We start from the raw sequence: 16,053 nt of genomic DNA, 5'->3' as shown, positions 1-16,053 counted from the left end.
CAATAGACCACTTGAGGTATGGTTGCTTAATGGAGGATTAGATTACAGACACAAAACCAATGCAAAGATAGACATTTTAACTTTCTAGACCAGACAACATGAGATAGTAAAACAAACAAGATAAAAAAAATTTTTTTTTGCAACACTAATAATTATTAAGTATGCACAATTGTTTCAATAGGAAGTTTGATAAAATGATGACAGAATCTATCTATATAGAAAGCCAGGCTGCCATTTACTCAGGAGAATTAGAAAAATGTTTAGTTTACACAGAAATTTTGTTTGAATTTTTATGTAGTAGAAGACTACTGTTAAGGAAGAAGATGAAAAAAAATCATAACAGTTGAAAAACTTAGTAAACTGTAAATAAAATAGTGTTGAGATAAATTCTTTTCAGCCTTTTCAAAGTTTGCAGAAGTTTATAAAAAATGATAAATTTTCTTAGATCTGAAGAGATTCTTTGCAGAAATGCAGTGTACAACATACTATATACATATGGGCCTTCCTTATGGATGTTTACATTGGCAAACTGTATCTATATGCATTTTTAATGTACACACAACTTTAACTCAAAGAAAATGAGTTAACAACACAATAGTCATTGCAAGACAATCCAAGTGCTGAAATAAGTGACCTTGATCACTTAAAGGGCTCCTTTACCTCTTACAATACCCAAAACTAAGAATATAATTTCCTTTTTTTTAGTTTTTTTCTCATTGTAACACTGATTGTCACAGATTGTCTTTGTACTTTTGCATAATGCCCATCCTGGATGTAATATGAGTAACATATAACATTGGACATTTTAAATAAGCATGCTGGAACACAAGCAGGACCATATAACCATGCACAAAATATTCTGAATATGTTTTTCCAAACTGACCTCAACATTAACATGCACCAGGGAATGTACAGCTGAAGCAATCATGGCTAGTTTCACTTGCAAGAGTTTCTTTAAAGAAGAACAACCCATAGAGAAACAAACAGAAAGAATAAAACAAGGAAACAAACAAAAATCTCCAGAAATCAACAATTAAAAAGAAAAATTCCTCCCACACGTTAACACTGAAAATCTGGCCATTTTCCTCATTCTACACAAAGCAGGGCTTCTCACAGAAATTCCCAGTTGAATTGTTGGTGAGACACATATTAATGTCTCAGAGCTTTTCCTAACCATTGGAAAAGCTCATCTTGGTAGAGCATTTTCCAGCGCACATTGGCTTCGACAGTTTCCACAGCTCTTGAGAAAGAGGCAGCAGCTACTCCATCATAGTTCTTCATAAAATTCTTTAGCTGGAAATAACAAAATTTAAATGGTAAACATGCAGGATTTATGAACTCATGTCCAACATATGTAAACAAGAATCCATTTAAAACAATGTGCCCCAGTCACTACAGAAGGTATACTTAATATATGAAGTGAGCTTAATATTGGAATGTAGTATGACTTTGTCCATTAGGTGTGCTTTATTTTGGAATTGAAAGAAAGAAAAAAGAACGTACATTACAGTTTAAATAACCATAAAATAACGTTTTGTTTCATAAATAAATATTAAAATAGGCCTATTTAATGTGTCTTTTCATAATATGCTGATGGGATTGTGGCAAAGAGGAGTTCTAATTATGAAGCATATCTAATGAAAGAGAAAGCCTTAGAAAATAAATATAAGGATTAAAGTCCACTTTTACTTTGTAGAGAGAAAATTATTCTTTATGTTCTCCAAATAAGCAGTCTGAAGGCTTGACTCTATCTTTGATGGCAAGAGAATTACCAAGTTATTGGGTAGTAGAAAAAAATACTGATGATATATAAAAACTGGATGATTAAATTCCATTGCAATCACCTGAGTAACTAGATTTAAATTTAGAAAGAATGAAAAAGGAATATGGTCTCATTTAGATGGAGAAGTTGAACACTAAATTAAAATAAATTATAATTTTAAATGTTTTGTCATAATATTTTTGGATATGACATTGTCTCTAAAGACTTTATACATTCTGGGAATGCCCAAGGATTTTATTTCAAGATTTGATGCTAGCAGTTTTTCTTTCTGTTTGACATGTCTTAAGAAACTGGCAACCAACCAACAATTACAGTGCTAATAGACAAATGTGAAAAATCAACTTGCAACACAGAAACATTATGTGGTACAATTAGTGTGGGTGTGATTCATCACATGGTGGGCACCTCATGGAGGATATGTTGAGAGGAAACCGTAGTACATTGGGACTGGCCCAAGGACAGGGGAAAATGGGACAAGGGGCATTTAAAATGGAGTTAATTATACCTTTTGAATTAGTATAAAAATCTGTTTCTGGGTAGCTTGGTTTGTTTATGACAGTGTTACTTTGATTACATAATACTGATGGATTTTCTCAAAGTTTATCCTGTACTTTTCTACCAAGCCTTATACCCACTGCATTAGCAATGAATAACCACATCTCAGAGCAATATTATGTATTTACAGGAATTCAGAATCACTATGCTTTCATAACAAACATTTAAAATATCCAATGTATAACAAAGATTTATTAGCACTAAAAACTGATTTGATGTTTCACCAAATTTATACATTCTAAGGGGAAAAAAGGAAAGGACCAGAATTTCCTGAGTAACTCCAATATTTCAGGCACTATGCCATACACAATATATACATACTTGTAACTAGTCCACACATGTGAAAAGAAAGTCTAATGGAAACACCTTAATGATATTTTTAAACTTAGCTGATTGATCCAATAATTCATCTGCATTTATGAAGTTATATTCAGACTCATTCAGTCTATAGCCCTACAGCAACAATAATATATGTTGATTTATGTTTTGAACTTAGTGTTTCAGTTTATAATAAAGACACGTACATTACATTGTACATTTGTACATTACATGTGTACAGTGCAGTGACATTATATATACAATATATTGGAAAAAAAATTACGTTTATGCCTTATAAAACACGTTCTGCTTTACTATATATTTTCCTAGGCAGTCACTGAACATACCAAATAGTGACAAAGACCCTTTGGCGATGTTGAGTGTATGGAGCATTCTGTGGCTTCTTGATGAGACAGCAAACCAGCCCAAACACAGAAGGTAAATCTCTTAAGTCCTCCTCAAAGGCAAACAATGGGCTTGGATATAAATGTGCTGTTAACAGGCCAGCAGGTCAGGTTATCTTGCAAGACAATGCTCAGTAGAAAATACAACTGATAGATCTTTTGGGAGTCATTTCTTAAATCACTATTTAAGTACACTAAATACTTCCTTCGTGCCTTCACTCAGAGAGCCTGAAGTGACTCACGAACTCATGAATCTTAGGAATAGCTTATTCATCAGAAGACATCTGATTCACTTTCTGTAGTTGGCATAAGTTGATCATATGTCCCTTATTCCTCCACAGCTCTTCTAGCAAACAGGTGGGCAGAGCGCCCCTCTAACTCATCTCCAGGCATGCTCACAATGCCTTCCAGACTCCTGTCTTGGTTTAGAGGCCATGAGGTAGATGAAACTCATCTGGCTTTCTGGTTTGCTTCTTTCTGTAGCTCCTTGGTGGAATTTCTGCTGCTATTAGTTTTTACTAGTGTGTTTGCTAAATATCTAGGCCATCTGATGCTTTTATTTGAAAGTGTTGCAAATTCAGATATTTTTATAAAATAACATTTAGTAAGATGTCAGAGTTGCTTGTTCTCCCTTTTTTTTCATAGCGTAACATTTCTAGATATGTTTATCAATTTGTCTGAGATTAAACACATTTTAGCATTTTTTAAAACTCTTGTGTTAGGGTAGTCAAGACCCTAAACAGCATAAAGTCTTTTATTTGTAAACTGCAAAACATAGAGAAATTAACCAGATTATTTCTCTGTTATGAGATTTATATTTTTAACATTAAAACTGTAAATGGGATATCTGCAATGGATTAGACCCATATTCTTCTAAAACAGTGTTGTATGTTAAGTTCAAGAAGTAAGAAAGTGAGTGCTGGAGAGGACTGCTTAAAGGACATTTGTACGAAATGGCAAGGGCCTCTGAGGTTCCATGTGGCTGTCTTCCCATCAGTTTAAAATTAAAGAAATAACGCACTGTCTCATTGAGAAATATTGTAGATGGCTAGAGCCATATAATTAAAGAAAAGTGTTAGTTTCAGGTTCTAGAATGCAGTTTGGGGAATGCAACAATGCCTCTAAAGTGACAGGGATCATTAAAATCTTAAATGAGTTTGCAGAACTCATAAAGATGCTGATTCCCCTTTGATGTATAAGCTGTTGAAATAAGAATATGCCATATCCAAAGGGAGTACATTGAACTTTCTCCTTATGAGGCTCATCGGTTACAGGAGAATTAGACTGAAATTTTCTCAGACCCTTTATATTTATGGAAGGGGCTTATCAGCAATACAAATTAAATCTCCATCCCACCCAACAACTGCGGTCCCCAATCCTACTAATGATTAGATAATGAAAGTATGGAAAAGCCTCAGGCCATAATTCTTACACTAGAAAACTCAGAGCAAGCATCTTGCTGGGAAGGGATTCATCGCTCATGCCATGGAGAGACTCTATTGTGAGGTTAGCTGCTGCTTTGCAGGTAATGGAGTAAAAGTCACAATTTAGTTTCTGTTTTGAAAAGGCACCTTCCATTATAGGGGTATCTTGGACCATTTCAAGTGCAATTACATCAAGTGTAAAAAAATAAATATATAAATAATATACATAAAACAAATGGTGAGTATATGATAAAATCAGTTAAATGTTCATTTAAAAGATGTTTTTTACTATAGCCTGGCATTACCAAAGGAAAGAAAAATACAAAAGATAGACACAGTTAGATGATAGAAGAGGGAGAGGGCACAGTGGAGAGGCAGGGAGGACAGGGGTCAAATGGAGAGAAGCCAGGAGAAGGAAGGCAGCAATAAGGAGGGGCGACGAGAGGGAACGGAGAGGGGGGAAGAGGTCATTCACTTCAATGGCTGCACAGGTTGTAACTAAATGAGTCTTTTACTCCCAGGTTATTGAATATAAGTTCATGGAATTAAAAGTACTTCATTTAAATACAAAGAAAATGGGAAGCAATCATTCATTTAATTGTTCTTTCTGTTTTGTATGGATATGAGAAAACTCTATCCCATTTAATCCCCTTTGTTAAAAATATAGTAAAACATGTGCTGAAGCTTTTAAAAACAAATTCTTCAGTTTGGGAATACACGTAACAGGGGTAAAAATTGAATTTCAAATCATACTGATCACAGACTTAGCTTAATGCATAGTGTGAAAGACTCCAAGTTAGCACAGGGGGGCTGATTATACAAAATTGGGCAGTCTCAGAAGAAAACAAAGACGGTGCCAGGGTCGACGCTTCTGAGTGACTGCTGCTCAGTACAGTAGCTCTGGGCCACAGCACCAAGCAGTCTCTCAGTGTAAACTGAGGAAACCAGGATGCTAAACGATGACTTTCAGCTATGTGTTATAGTGGAGGAGAGCAGCAGACCAAATAGGTAATTGTTTCAAGCCACCCTTATTTTAATCAATTAAGACTATCCATGTTTCCTTCTTTCCTCCCACCAATTTATCCCTTCCGATTTCACACCCCTCTCTATTAGAGATGAAAGCGATCAAAACAGTAGCTGGTTTTCAGAGAAATGAGCCATAGGAATAAAATGTTAGGTACTCCACAACTGGACACTAGTCCTTAAAATTTTAAGTTTATTTTCATTAATGAATTTTCTTTGTGATTATACCAAGCAGAATTTTAAACTATTCATCTCAATATATATTACCAGATACCCTCCTTTCCAACATATAAATTCATTCCATTTAAAAGACTGAATAGCATAAAGCATCATCATCACAGCCAGTTGTCCATTCTCCTTACAGGTCTGAGCACAAAGTAGTTAGACATAAGTTCTGTACCTCAACTTCAGCTTGGGTCTTCTGTGTCCAAATACTGAGTCATTGTGACAGAGTAGTTCTGTTGTTTAGAGCAGTGGTCCCCAACCCCCGGGCCGTGGACCGGTACCGGTCCATGGGCCATTTGGTACCGGTCCGCAGAGAAGAATAAATAACTTACATTATTTCCGTTTTATTTATATTTAAGTCTGAACGATGTTTTATTTTTAAAAAATAACCAGATTCCCTCTGTTACATCCGTCTAAGACTCACTCTTGACTCTTGTCTTGGTCACATGATACATTTATCCGTCCCACCCTAAAGGCCGGTCTGTGAAAATATTTTCTGACATTAAACCGGTCCATGGCCCAAAAAAGGTTGGGGACCACTGGTTTAGAGGATCCTAAATTGGGTTCACAGAATCAGCTGACTAGCAGCTAATTGGCTCAGAAATGTCTAGAATGAGTTTGAAATCTTACAGTTAAAAATTCATTCCTTTCAAACACTTCTCAAAAGTATTTAATGTTTACTATGTTAAAAATATCTTTCCAGCCCTGGCTGGTCTGCTCATCCGTCGGCCTGGCATGCAGATATCCCAGGTTCAATTCCTCTTCAGAGCACATATGAGAAACAACCATCTGCTTCTCTTTCCCTCCCTCTCACCCTCTTCTCTCTCTTTCCCTGTCACAGCTAGTGGCTTGACTGGTTTGAACATCAGCCCCGAGCACTGAGGATGGCCTGGTTGATTCAAGCATCAGCCCCAGACAAGGGTTGCCAGGTGGATCCTGGTCAGGGCACATGCAGGAATCAGTCTCTCTCTCCTCTTCTCACTTAAAAAATGCATATATCTTAAAGATATATATATATATATCTTTGAAAATAATGAATTGAATATAGTCTTTACCATGGATGAGTCTATGTGTTAAAGAAATAAATATAATATATTTCAGTTGGAAAGAAATGGTTGAAGTAAATATATAATTTTATATGTTTATAAAAGAAAAGCATTAAAAAATTTAAAATATTTACCTCTTTGAGTTCACCTTCAGTGTTAAGAAATTCTGTAACTCCACTGATAAGTTTGGAATTCATAAATAATGCCTCTCCATACCTCAAAAGATAAAAATAAGTCTTAAAGTTAATACAGGCAGTAATTTAGAACTATTATATTTCTTGCTCTCTCAAAACATATTTGAAAAATTAATGATGGAAACTTTCCCTAACCTGACGAAGAAAACAGACATACAATTTTAGAAAGCACAGAGTCCCAAATAAGATGAATTTCAAAAGACCCACACCAAAACACATCATAATTAAAATGCCAAAGGTCAAAGACAGGGGTCCCCAAACTTTTTACACAGGGGGCCAGTTCACTTTCCCTCAGTCCATTGGAGGGCTGGACTATAAAAAACAACAACTATGAACAAATCCCTATGCACACTGCACATATCTTATTTTAAAGTAAAAAAAAAAAAAAAAAAAAAAGGAACAAATACAATATTTAAAATAAAGAACAAGTAAATTTAAACCAACAAACTGACCAGTAGTATTTCAATGGGAACTATGGGCCTACTTTTGGCTAATGAGATGGTCAATGTGCTCCTCTCACTGACCATCAATGAAAGAGGTGCCCCTTCCAGAAGTGCGGCGGGGGCCAGATAAATGGCCTCAGGGGGCCGCATGTGACCTGCAGGCCATAGTTTGGGGACCCCTGGTCAAAGATATAGAATCTTAAGAGCAGCAAGAGAAAGGCAGTTACCTATAAGGAAGCTCTCATAAGGCTGTCAGCTAGTTTCTCAACAGATACTTTGCAGGTCAAAGAAATTGGCAAGAAATATTCAAAGTAACAAAAGGCAAGGACCTACAGCAAAGATTACTCTACCCAGCAACGTTATCATTTAGAATTAAAGAACAGATAAGGAAATTCCCAGAAAGGAAAAACCTAAAAAAGTATTACATGAAGTGTTAAAAGGTCCTTTTTAAGAAAAAAAAAGGGGGGGAAAGACAAATATTATGAACAATAAAATAGCAATAAATACATATCTATCAACAAGTGAATCTAAAAAAAAAACAAACAAAATAAATGACAAGGAGGACAGAAACAGACTTGTAGATACAGAGAACATTTTGATGGTAGCCAGACAGGAGGAGATTGAGGGAATGGGTGAAACCATGAAAGGGTTAAGAAGTACAAATTGGTAATTACAGGATAGTCATGGGGATGTAAAGTATAGTAGAGGAGATATAGTCAATTATATTCTAATAACTATGTTTGTTGTTAGATGGATATGAGATTTATTGGGATGATTAGTAAGTTATATAATGTTCAATCACTGGGTTGTACACTTGAAACAGTATAACATTGTATGTGAACTGTACTTGAAAAATAAATATTAAAAAAAATAAACAGTACTGTAAAGATTTTTTAGAATGCTTCTCAAGGGTTCCTGACTGTTAGTGTTTTGATGTCCTTAAGATCTCTGAGCTTTCAAGGTCATATCTCTAGAGAGTCAGGGAGATGCAAAGAGGTGTTGCTATGGAACACCAGCAGATGCCATATGATTAGGCTCACAACTTTTTAAAAATTTATTTAGAAAATTAACAAAATAATATTGATCAATAAAAGTACATAGGTTTCAGTTAAAGAGTTCTATAGCATTTGAACAGTTGATTGTTGTATACCCATCACCCAAAGTCAAATCATTTCCTGTCATCTTATATTTGTCCTTTACATTCTTCCCCAACCCCACCCCCACATCTCCTTTCCCTGTTAACCGCTTCACTCTTATCTATGTCCATGAGTCTCAGTTTTATATTCCACCTATGTGTGAAATCATACAGTTCTTAGCTTTTTTGATTTCCTTATTTCACTCAGTATAATGTTTTCAAGATCCATCCATGTTGTTGTAATTGTCACTATGTCATTTCTTATGGCTGAGTAGTATTCCATTGTATATATGTACCGCCTTTTCTTTATCCAATCCTCTATTGAGGGACACTTTGGTTGTTCCCATTTCTAGGCCATTGTGAATAGAGCTGCAATTAGCATGGGGGTGCATATGTCTGCACATATCAATGTTTCTGAGTTTTGGGGGTAAATACCCAGTAGAGGTAATTCTATTTTTAATTTTTTGAGGAACCGCCATACCTTTTTCCATAATGGTTGTAATAATTTGCATTCCCACCAGCAGTGAATAAGGGTTCCTTTTTCTCCACAGCCTCTCTAACACTTGTTATTACCTGTGTTGTTGATAATAACCAATTTAACAGGTGTGAGGTGGTATCGCATTATAGCTATTTTTTAATTTTAACTTATTGTGTTAACATGAATTCAAGTGTCCCATTCAATTTAATTCCCTCACCCCGACTGCCTAGTCTCTCATTGTCCACCCCTCCCCCCTTCACTCTGGGATTTGCTGTCCTGCTATCTGTATCTATGTGTTATGTGTATATAATTTCACTAATCCCTTCACCATCTCTGATCCCATCCCCTCATCCCACTTCCCTCTGACAGCTGTCCCTCTGCTTCCTGTGAACCCACCACTGCCTCTATACTGTTTCACCATTCACATTTGATCATTAGATTCCACATATTAGTGAGATTATATGATACTTGTCTTTCTCTGCCTGGTTTATTTCACTTAGCATAATAATCTCCAAGTCTCTCCATGTCATTGAAAAAGATAAGATTTCCTTCTTTTTCATGGTCATGTAGTATTCCATTATGTATATGTACCACTGCTTTTTAATCCACTCGTCTACTGATGGACACTTGGGCTGTTTCCAGATCTTGGATATTGTATACAAGCTGCAATAAACATGGGAGTGCATATCTTCTTTTGAATAAGTGATTTGGTATTCTTAGGATATATTCCTAAAAGTGGGATAGCTGGGTCAAAAGGTAGTTTTATTTATAATTTTTTGAGAAAATTCCATACCGTTTTCCACAGTGGCTGCACAAGTCTGCATTCCCACCAGCAGTGCAGGAAGGTTCCCTTTTCTCCACACCCTCGCCAGCACTTATTGTGTGTTGATTTGTTAATGATTGCCATTCTGACAGGTGTGAGGTGGTATCTCGTTGTGCTTTTAATCTGCTTTTCTATGATGATTAATGATGTTGAACATTTTTTCATATGCCTATTTGCCACCTGTATGTCCTATTGGAGAAGTATCTATTCAGTTCTTTTGCCCATATTTTAATCGGATTGTTTAACTTCCTGGTGTTGAGTATTAGCAATTCTTTATACATTTTGGTTATTAATCCCTTATCAGATGCATTGTCAAATATGTTCTCCCATTGTGTGGGTTGTCTTTTAATTTTTCTCATGGTGACTTTTGCTGTACAAAAGCTTTCTAGTTTGATATAGTCCCATTTGTTTGTTTTGTTCTTTATTTCACTTGCTCATAAGATATATCAGCAAAAATATTGCTATGAGAGATATTGGAGAGTTTACTGCCTATGTTTCCTTCCAAGATGTATATAGTTTTGCGACTTATATTTAAGTCTTTTATCCATATTGAGTTTACTTTTGTGAATGGTGTAAGTTGGTGGTCTAGTTTTATTTTTTTGATGGTACCTGTCCAATTTTTTCAACACCATTTATTAAAGGGACTATCTTTACTCCATTGTATGCTCTTACCTCCTTTGTCAAATATCAATTGTCCATAAAAGCGTGGCTCTATTTTTGGGTTCTCTGTTCTGTTCCATTGATCTGTATGCCTGTTCTTATGCCAGTACCAAGCTGTTTTGATTACAATGGCCTTGTAGTATAACTTGATATCAGGAATTGTGATACTTCCCACTTTATTCTACATTTTCAATATTGCTGAGGCTATTCATGTTCTTTTTTGATTCCCTATAAATTTTTGGAATATTTTTTCTATATCTTTGAAGTATGCCATTGGTATTTTAATAGAAACTTCATTGAATTTATACATTGCTTTGGGTAATATAGACATTTTAATGATGTTTATTCTTCCTATCCATGAACACAGTATATGCTTCCATGTGTTTGTATCTTCCTTGATTTCTTTTTTCAATGTCTTATAATTTTCTGAGTACAAGTCTTTTATCTCCTTGGGTAAATTTACACCTAGGTACTTTTTTTTTTTAATGATAGTGAAGGGGATTTTTCCTAAATTTCTCTTTCAGACAGTTCATTGTTGGTGTATAAAAATGCCACTGATTTCTGAATATTAATTTCATATCCTGCCACCTTGCCGAATTCATTTATCTGGACTAGCAGTTTTCTGACAAAGACATTAGAGTTTTCTATGTACAGAATCATGTCATCAGCAAATAATGATAGTTTTACTTCTTCATTTCCAATTTGGATACCTTTTATTTCTTTTTCTTGTCTGATATCTGTGGCTAAGATTTCTGGAGTTACGTTGAATAAGAATGGTGAACGGGGGAACCTCTGCCTTGTTCCTGATCTTAAGGGGATTGCTTTCAATTTTTGTTCATTGAAAATTATGTTGGCTGTTGGTTGTCATAGATGTCTTTAATTATGTTAAGGTATGTATCCTGTATTCCCACTTTGTTGAGAGTTTTGATCATAAATGGATTCTGGATGTTAATAAATGCTTTTTCTGCATATGATCATGTGATTTTTATCTATCCATTTGTTTATGTGATGAATCACACTGATTGATTTGCAAATATTGTACCAGCCTTGCTTCCCCAGAATAAATACCACTTGATCATGATGTATGATTTTTTAATGTATTGATGGATCTGGTTTGCTAATATTTTGTTGAAAATTTTAGCATCTATGTTCATCAGGTCTATAGTTTTCATTCTTTGTAGTGTCTTTACATGGTTTCAGAATGAGGATGATGCTTGCATCATAAAAGGAGCTTGGAAGTCTTCCCTACTCTTGAATTTTTTGAAAAAGCTTGAGAAGGATAGGTGTTAGTTCTTCTCTGAATGTTTGGTAAAATTCACCTGTGAAGCCTTCTGGCCCAGGACTTATGTTTGTTAGAAGTTTTTTCATGACTGTTTTAATTTCATTTGTTGTAATCAGCCTGTTTAGGTTTTCTGATTCTTCCAGATTGAGTCTTGGAAGATTGTATGTTTCAAGAAATTTATCCATTTCTCCTAGATTGTCCAATTTTTTGGCATACAGATCTTCATAGTATTTTCTTACAATGCTTTGTATTTCTGCACTGTCAGTTGTTACTTCTCCACTTTCGTTTCTAATTTTATTTATTTGAGTTCTCTCTCTTTTTTTCTTGATAAGTCTGGTTAAAGGTTTGTCAATTTTGATTACCGTTTATACCTACAAGCAATCCGGAGTTTGTGGCTGTCTCTGCTGGGCCCAGGTGTACATGGAAATACCAAGCTGCACACCTTGGCTGCCTTTTATCCACACTAGGCCTGGGGTAATGTCTGCTTAAAAGGCCAAGTTTCCCTGAGTCCTGCCTCCCACAGCCTCTGTATGCTTGTTGCTTGTTTTTTCAGCTGCTGAAAAAAACTCTGCTAGAGTCTAGGACCTGTAGCAATTGAGGGATCAGCAAGGGTTGTGGGTGTGGCTCCGCCCCTCAACCCCAAATGTCAGTTTGTCCAGACTTTTTACAGACCTCAGTAGGGTGTGGCCTCTGAGACCCAGAAGTGAGGTCTATCCGCTCTCCCTGTACAGTTTCTACTGAGTCTCCTGTGAGGTGATAGCACCAGTCTTAGATTCAGGAGCATGGGAGTGAGGGTAGCTCCAGCCTCAAGAAAAAAAAAAATGAGCCACAGATGCGCCCCATACTTCCTGGTCTCTCAGAATGACCCATTGCCATGACTAGGATAGTAGAGATCCTGGAGGGAGGAACAGTTGCTTTTCCCCAGGTTGAAGCCATACAAAGGGGATGCTCCAACCTGGAAAGATGAAAATTACATTATTGGAGAATGTCTCAGCACAGGGGTTCTGGTGGTCATCCCCCACAGTGTTTCCCTCTGTGCCTCAGACTTTACACTCAACTCATGCAACTCCAGTCCTTTCAGCTCTTTCTCCACTGGAGCCCCAGGTAAGTGGCTATGATTGAAGTTTTCTACATGGGCCCTTTATGATGGAGTCTGCGTCTCAAAAATCTCAGTCTCTTTCTTGCAGACTAAAACCCTGCTCTTTTCACTGCCAAATGCTGCCTGGGCACCTCTTCTAGATTCTGGGGCTCTAGACTGGGAGTCTGGGCCTGGGGGTGAGCACCCCCACTTCTCAGGGTGACCTTCCCTGCAGTGAGATTCCCTCCAAAACCTCACCCACTGCTCGCTCCTGGGAGTGGGGCAGCCCTTTCTGCATCTCTGCCCTTCCTATCAGTCTCAGTGTGGCTTCTTCTGTGGTCCTTGGTTATAGATAGAGTTCTCTCCTTTAAGTCCAACATTGGTTTTTCAAGATGATTGTTCTTAAATTAAATTGTAATCGATTTTGGTCCTGGGTGATGGCAGTTGGAATGTCCACCTACTCCGTCACCATCTTTGACCCCTCATTATAGTTTTGATTTGCATTTTTTGAATAGCTAGTGAAGATGTGGATCTTTTCATATATCTGTTGGCCATTTGTATGTCCTCTTAAGAGAAATGTCTGTTCAGGTCCTCTCCCCATTTTTTAATTGGATTGTTTGCTTGTTTGTTGCTGAGCTTTGTGAGTTCTTCATATATTTTGAATATTAACCCCTTATTGGAGCTGTTGTTTGAAATATAATTTCTCATTTACTTGGCTGTCTATTTGGGGTTTTTTGTCAGTTTCTTTTTCAGTGCAGAAGCTTTTTAGTTTTATATAGTCACATTCTTTATTTTTGCCTTTACTTCCCTTGACTTTGGGGTCAAATTCCCAAATTGCTGTCTATAGCCAAGGTCCATGAGCTTAGTATTTATGTTTTGTTTTATGTAATTTATTGTTTCAGATCTTATACTTAGGTCTTTGATCCATTTTGAATTAATTTTTGTGCAGGGGAACAAGGTTTAGTCAAGTTTACACCAGAAAACTCTTAGACACAATAAATCAATACAATAAAGTTTGCATGTGGCTTTTTAATTTTCCCAACATCATTTATTGAAGAGGCTTTCTTTTCTCCATTGTGTGTTTTTGGTTCCTCTGTGGAAGATGATTCGTCCATATATATGTAGTTTTATTTCTGGGCCCTTGATTCTGTTCCATTGATCTGACTGTCTGTTTTTCTGCCAATAACATGATGTTTTGATTATCACGGCTCTAGAGTATAATTTGAGGTCAGGTAGTGTGATACCTCTGACTTCATTCTTTTTCTTCAGCCTTGCTTTGGCTATTCAGAGCTTTTTTATGTGTTCCATACAAACCTGGTAATTCTTTGTTCTATTTCTTTAAAATAACATTGGGATTTTGATGGGGATTGAGTTAAACTTGTATATTGCTTTGGGTAATAAAGCCATTGTAACTATGTTAATTCTTCTAATCCTTGAACATGGAATAATTTTCCCTTTTATTGTGTCTTTTTCAATTCCTTTCAATAATATTTGTAGTTTTCAGTATATAGGTCCTTCACATCCCTTAAGTTTATTCCTAGGTGTTTTGTTTTATTTTTTTGTTGCAGTTGTTAAAGAAATTTTTTTTTTAGTTCATTTTCCAATGTTTCATCATTGGCATATAGGAAAGAAGTGGAGTTCTGTATACTGATTTTGGATCCTGCAACTTTACTGTATTGGTTTGTTGTTTCTAAGAGTTTTCTGGTGGAGTCTTTGGGGTTTTCTATATACAAGATCATGTCATCTGCAAAACGAGGTATCTTTACTTTTTCTTTCCCTATATGGATGCCTTTTATTTTTTTCTCTTGCCTGAGTGCCCTGGCTAAAACTTCCAGAATTATGTTGAAGAGAGAGTAGTCATCCTTGTCTTTTCCTGATTTTAGAGAAAAAAAGCTTTCACTTTTTCACCATTACTATGATATTAGATGATGGTTTATCATATATGGCCTTTATTATGTTGAGGTACTTTCCTTCTATACTGATTTTATTGAGTGTTTTAAAAATAAAGGGATGTTATATCTTATCAAATGCCTTTTCTGGATCTATTAATAGGATCATATAATTTTTGGTTTTTGTTTTGTTGATGTGGTGTATTATGTTGATCGATTTCCATATGTTGAACCATCCTTGTGCTCCTAGAATGAATCACACTTGATCATGATGTATTATTTTTGTAATGTGTTGTTGTATTTGATTTTCTAGTATTTTGCTGAGGATTTTTACATCTGTAAAATCCTCAGATATTGGTCTGTAGTTTTCTTTTTTTGTGTTGTCCTTGGCAGGTTTTGGTATGAGGGTTATGTTGGCCTCTTAAAGTATATTGGGGACTATTGCTTCTTCTTCTATTTTTTGGAAGACTTTGGGAAGGACAGGCACTAAATCTTTAAATGTTTGGTAGAATTCACTAGTGTAGTCATCTGGTCCTGGATTTTTGTTTTTGGGGAAGTTTGTGATAGTTGTTTCTATTTCTTCCTGCTTATAGGTTTAAATAGGGTTTCCTAGCCAGTGGTTTGTCGATTTTACTGATCTTTTCAAAGAACCAGCTCTTTGTTACATTAATTTTTTTATAGCTTCTTGTTCTCTCTTTCATTTAGTTCTACTCTAATTTTTACTATTTCCTTTCTTCTGCTTACTTTGGGTTGCCTTTGTTCTTCTTTTTCTAGTTCCTTAAGATGTAATGTTAGGTTATTTACTGATCTCTCTTGTTTCCTGATATAGCCTGTAATTATATAAACTTCCCTCTTACTGCTTTCACTGCATCCCAAAAATTTTGATTTGTCATACTGTAATTTTTGTTAATCTGTATATATCTTTTGATCTCTGCTTTTATTTCTTCTTTGATCCAGTCATTTTTTAGAAGTATGTTGTTTAATTTCCACATATTTGTAGGTTTCTTTACTTCTTTCTACAGTTAAATTCTAATTTCAAAGCCTTATTATTATAAAATATGCTTGGTATAATTTCAATCTTTCTGAATATGTTGATATTAGTTTTGTGGCCCAACATATGGTTTATCTTTGAGAATGTTCCATGCACACTAGAGAAGAATGTATAATCTGACAATTTGGGATGAAATATTCTGTAAATGTCTATTATGTCCATTTGGTCCAGACTGTCGTTTAAGACACATATTTCTTTATTGATTTTCTGTTTGGATGGTCTATGTGTAAAGTCATCAGTGG

General features: G+C 35.7%; 1 protein-coding gene across 1 annotated transcript in view; it reads right to left on the bottom strand.

Annotated features, from left to right (window-relative positions):
- Positions 1 to 392: 392 nt before the first annotated feature.
- TRHDE (thyrotropin releasing hormone degrading enzyme) overlaps positions 393 to 16,053 on the bottom strand; it is a 458,543-nt gene continuing 442,882 nt past the window's right edge. Inside the window, exons 18-19 of the mRNA XM_066365808.1 lie at positions 6,913 to 6,994; positions 393 to 1,293 (exon numbers count right to left, since the gene is read on the bottom strand). Of these exons, the coding sequence (XP_066221905.1) occupies positions 1,150 to 1,293; positions 6,913 to 6,994 (226 nt within the window). The 3' untranslated portion in view covers positions 393 to 1,149. The remainder of the gene's footprint in view (positions 1,294 to 6,912; positions 6,995 to 16,053) is intronic.

This window comes from Saccopteryx leptura, chromosome 2 (assembly GCF_036850995.1).
Source record: "Saccopteryx leptura isolate mSacLep1 chromosome 2, mSacLep1_pri_phased_curated, whole genome shotgun sequence".
Classification (NCBI taxonomy): domain Eukaryota; kingdom Metazoa; phylum Chordata; class Mammalia; order Chiroptera; family Emballonuridae; genus Saccopteryx; species Saccopteryx leptura.
Note: the sequence above shows the minus strand (reverse complement) of the source record. Positions and strands in the feature narration are given on the sequence as shown.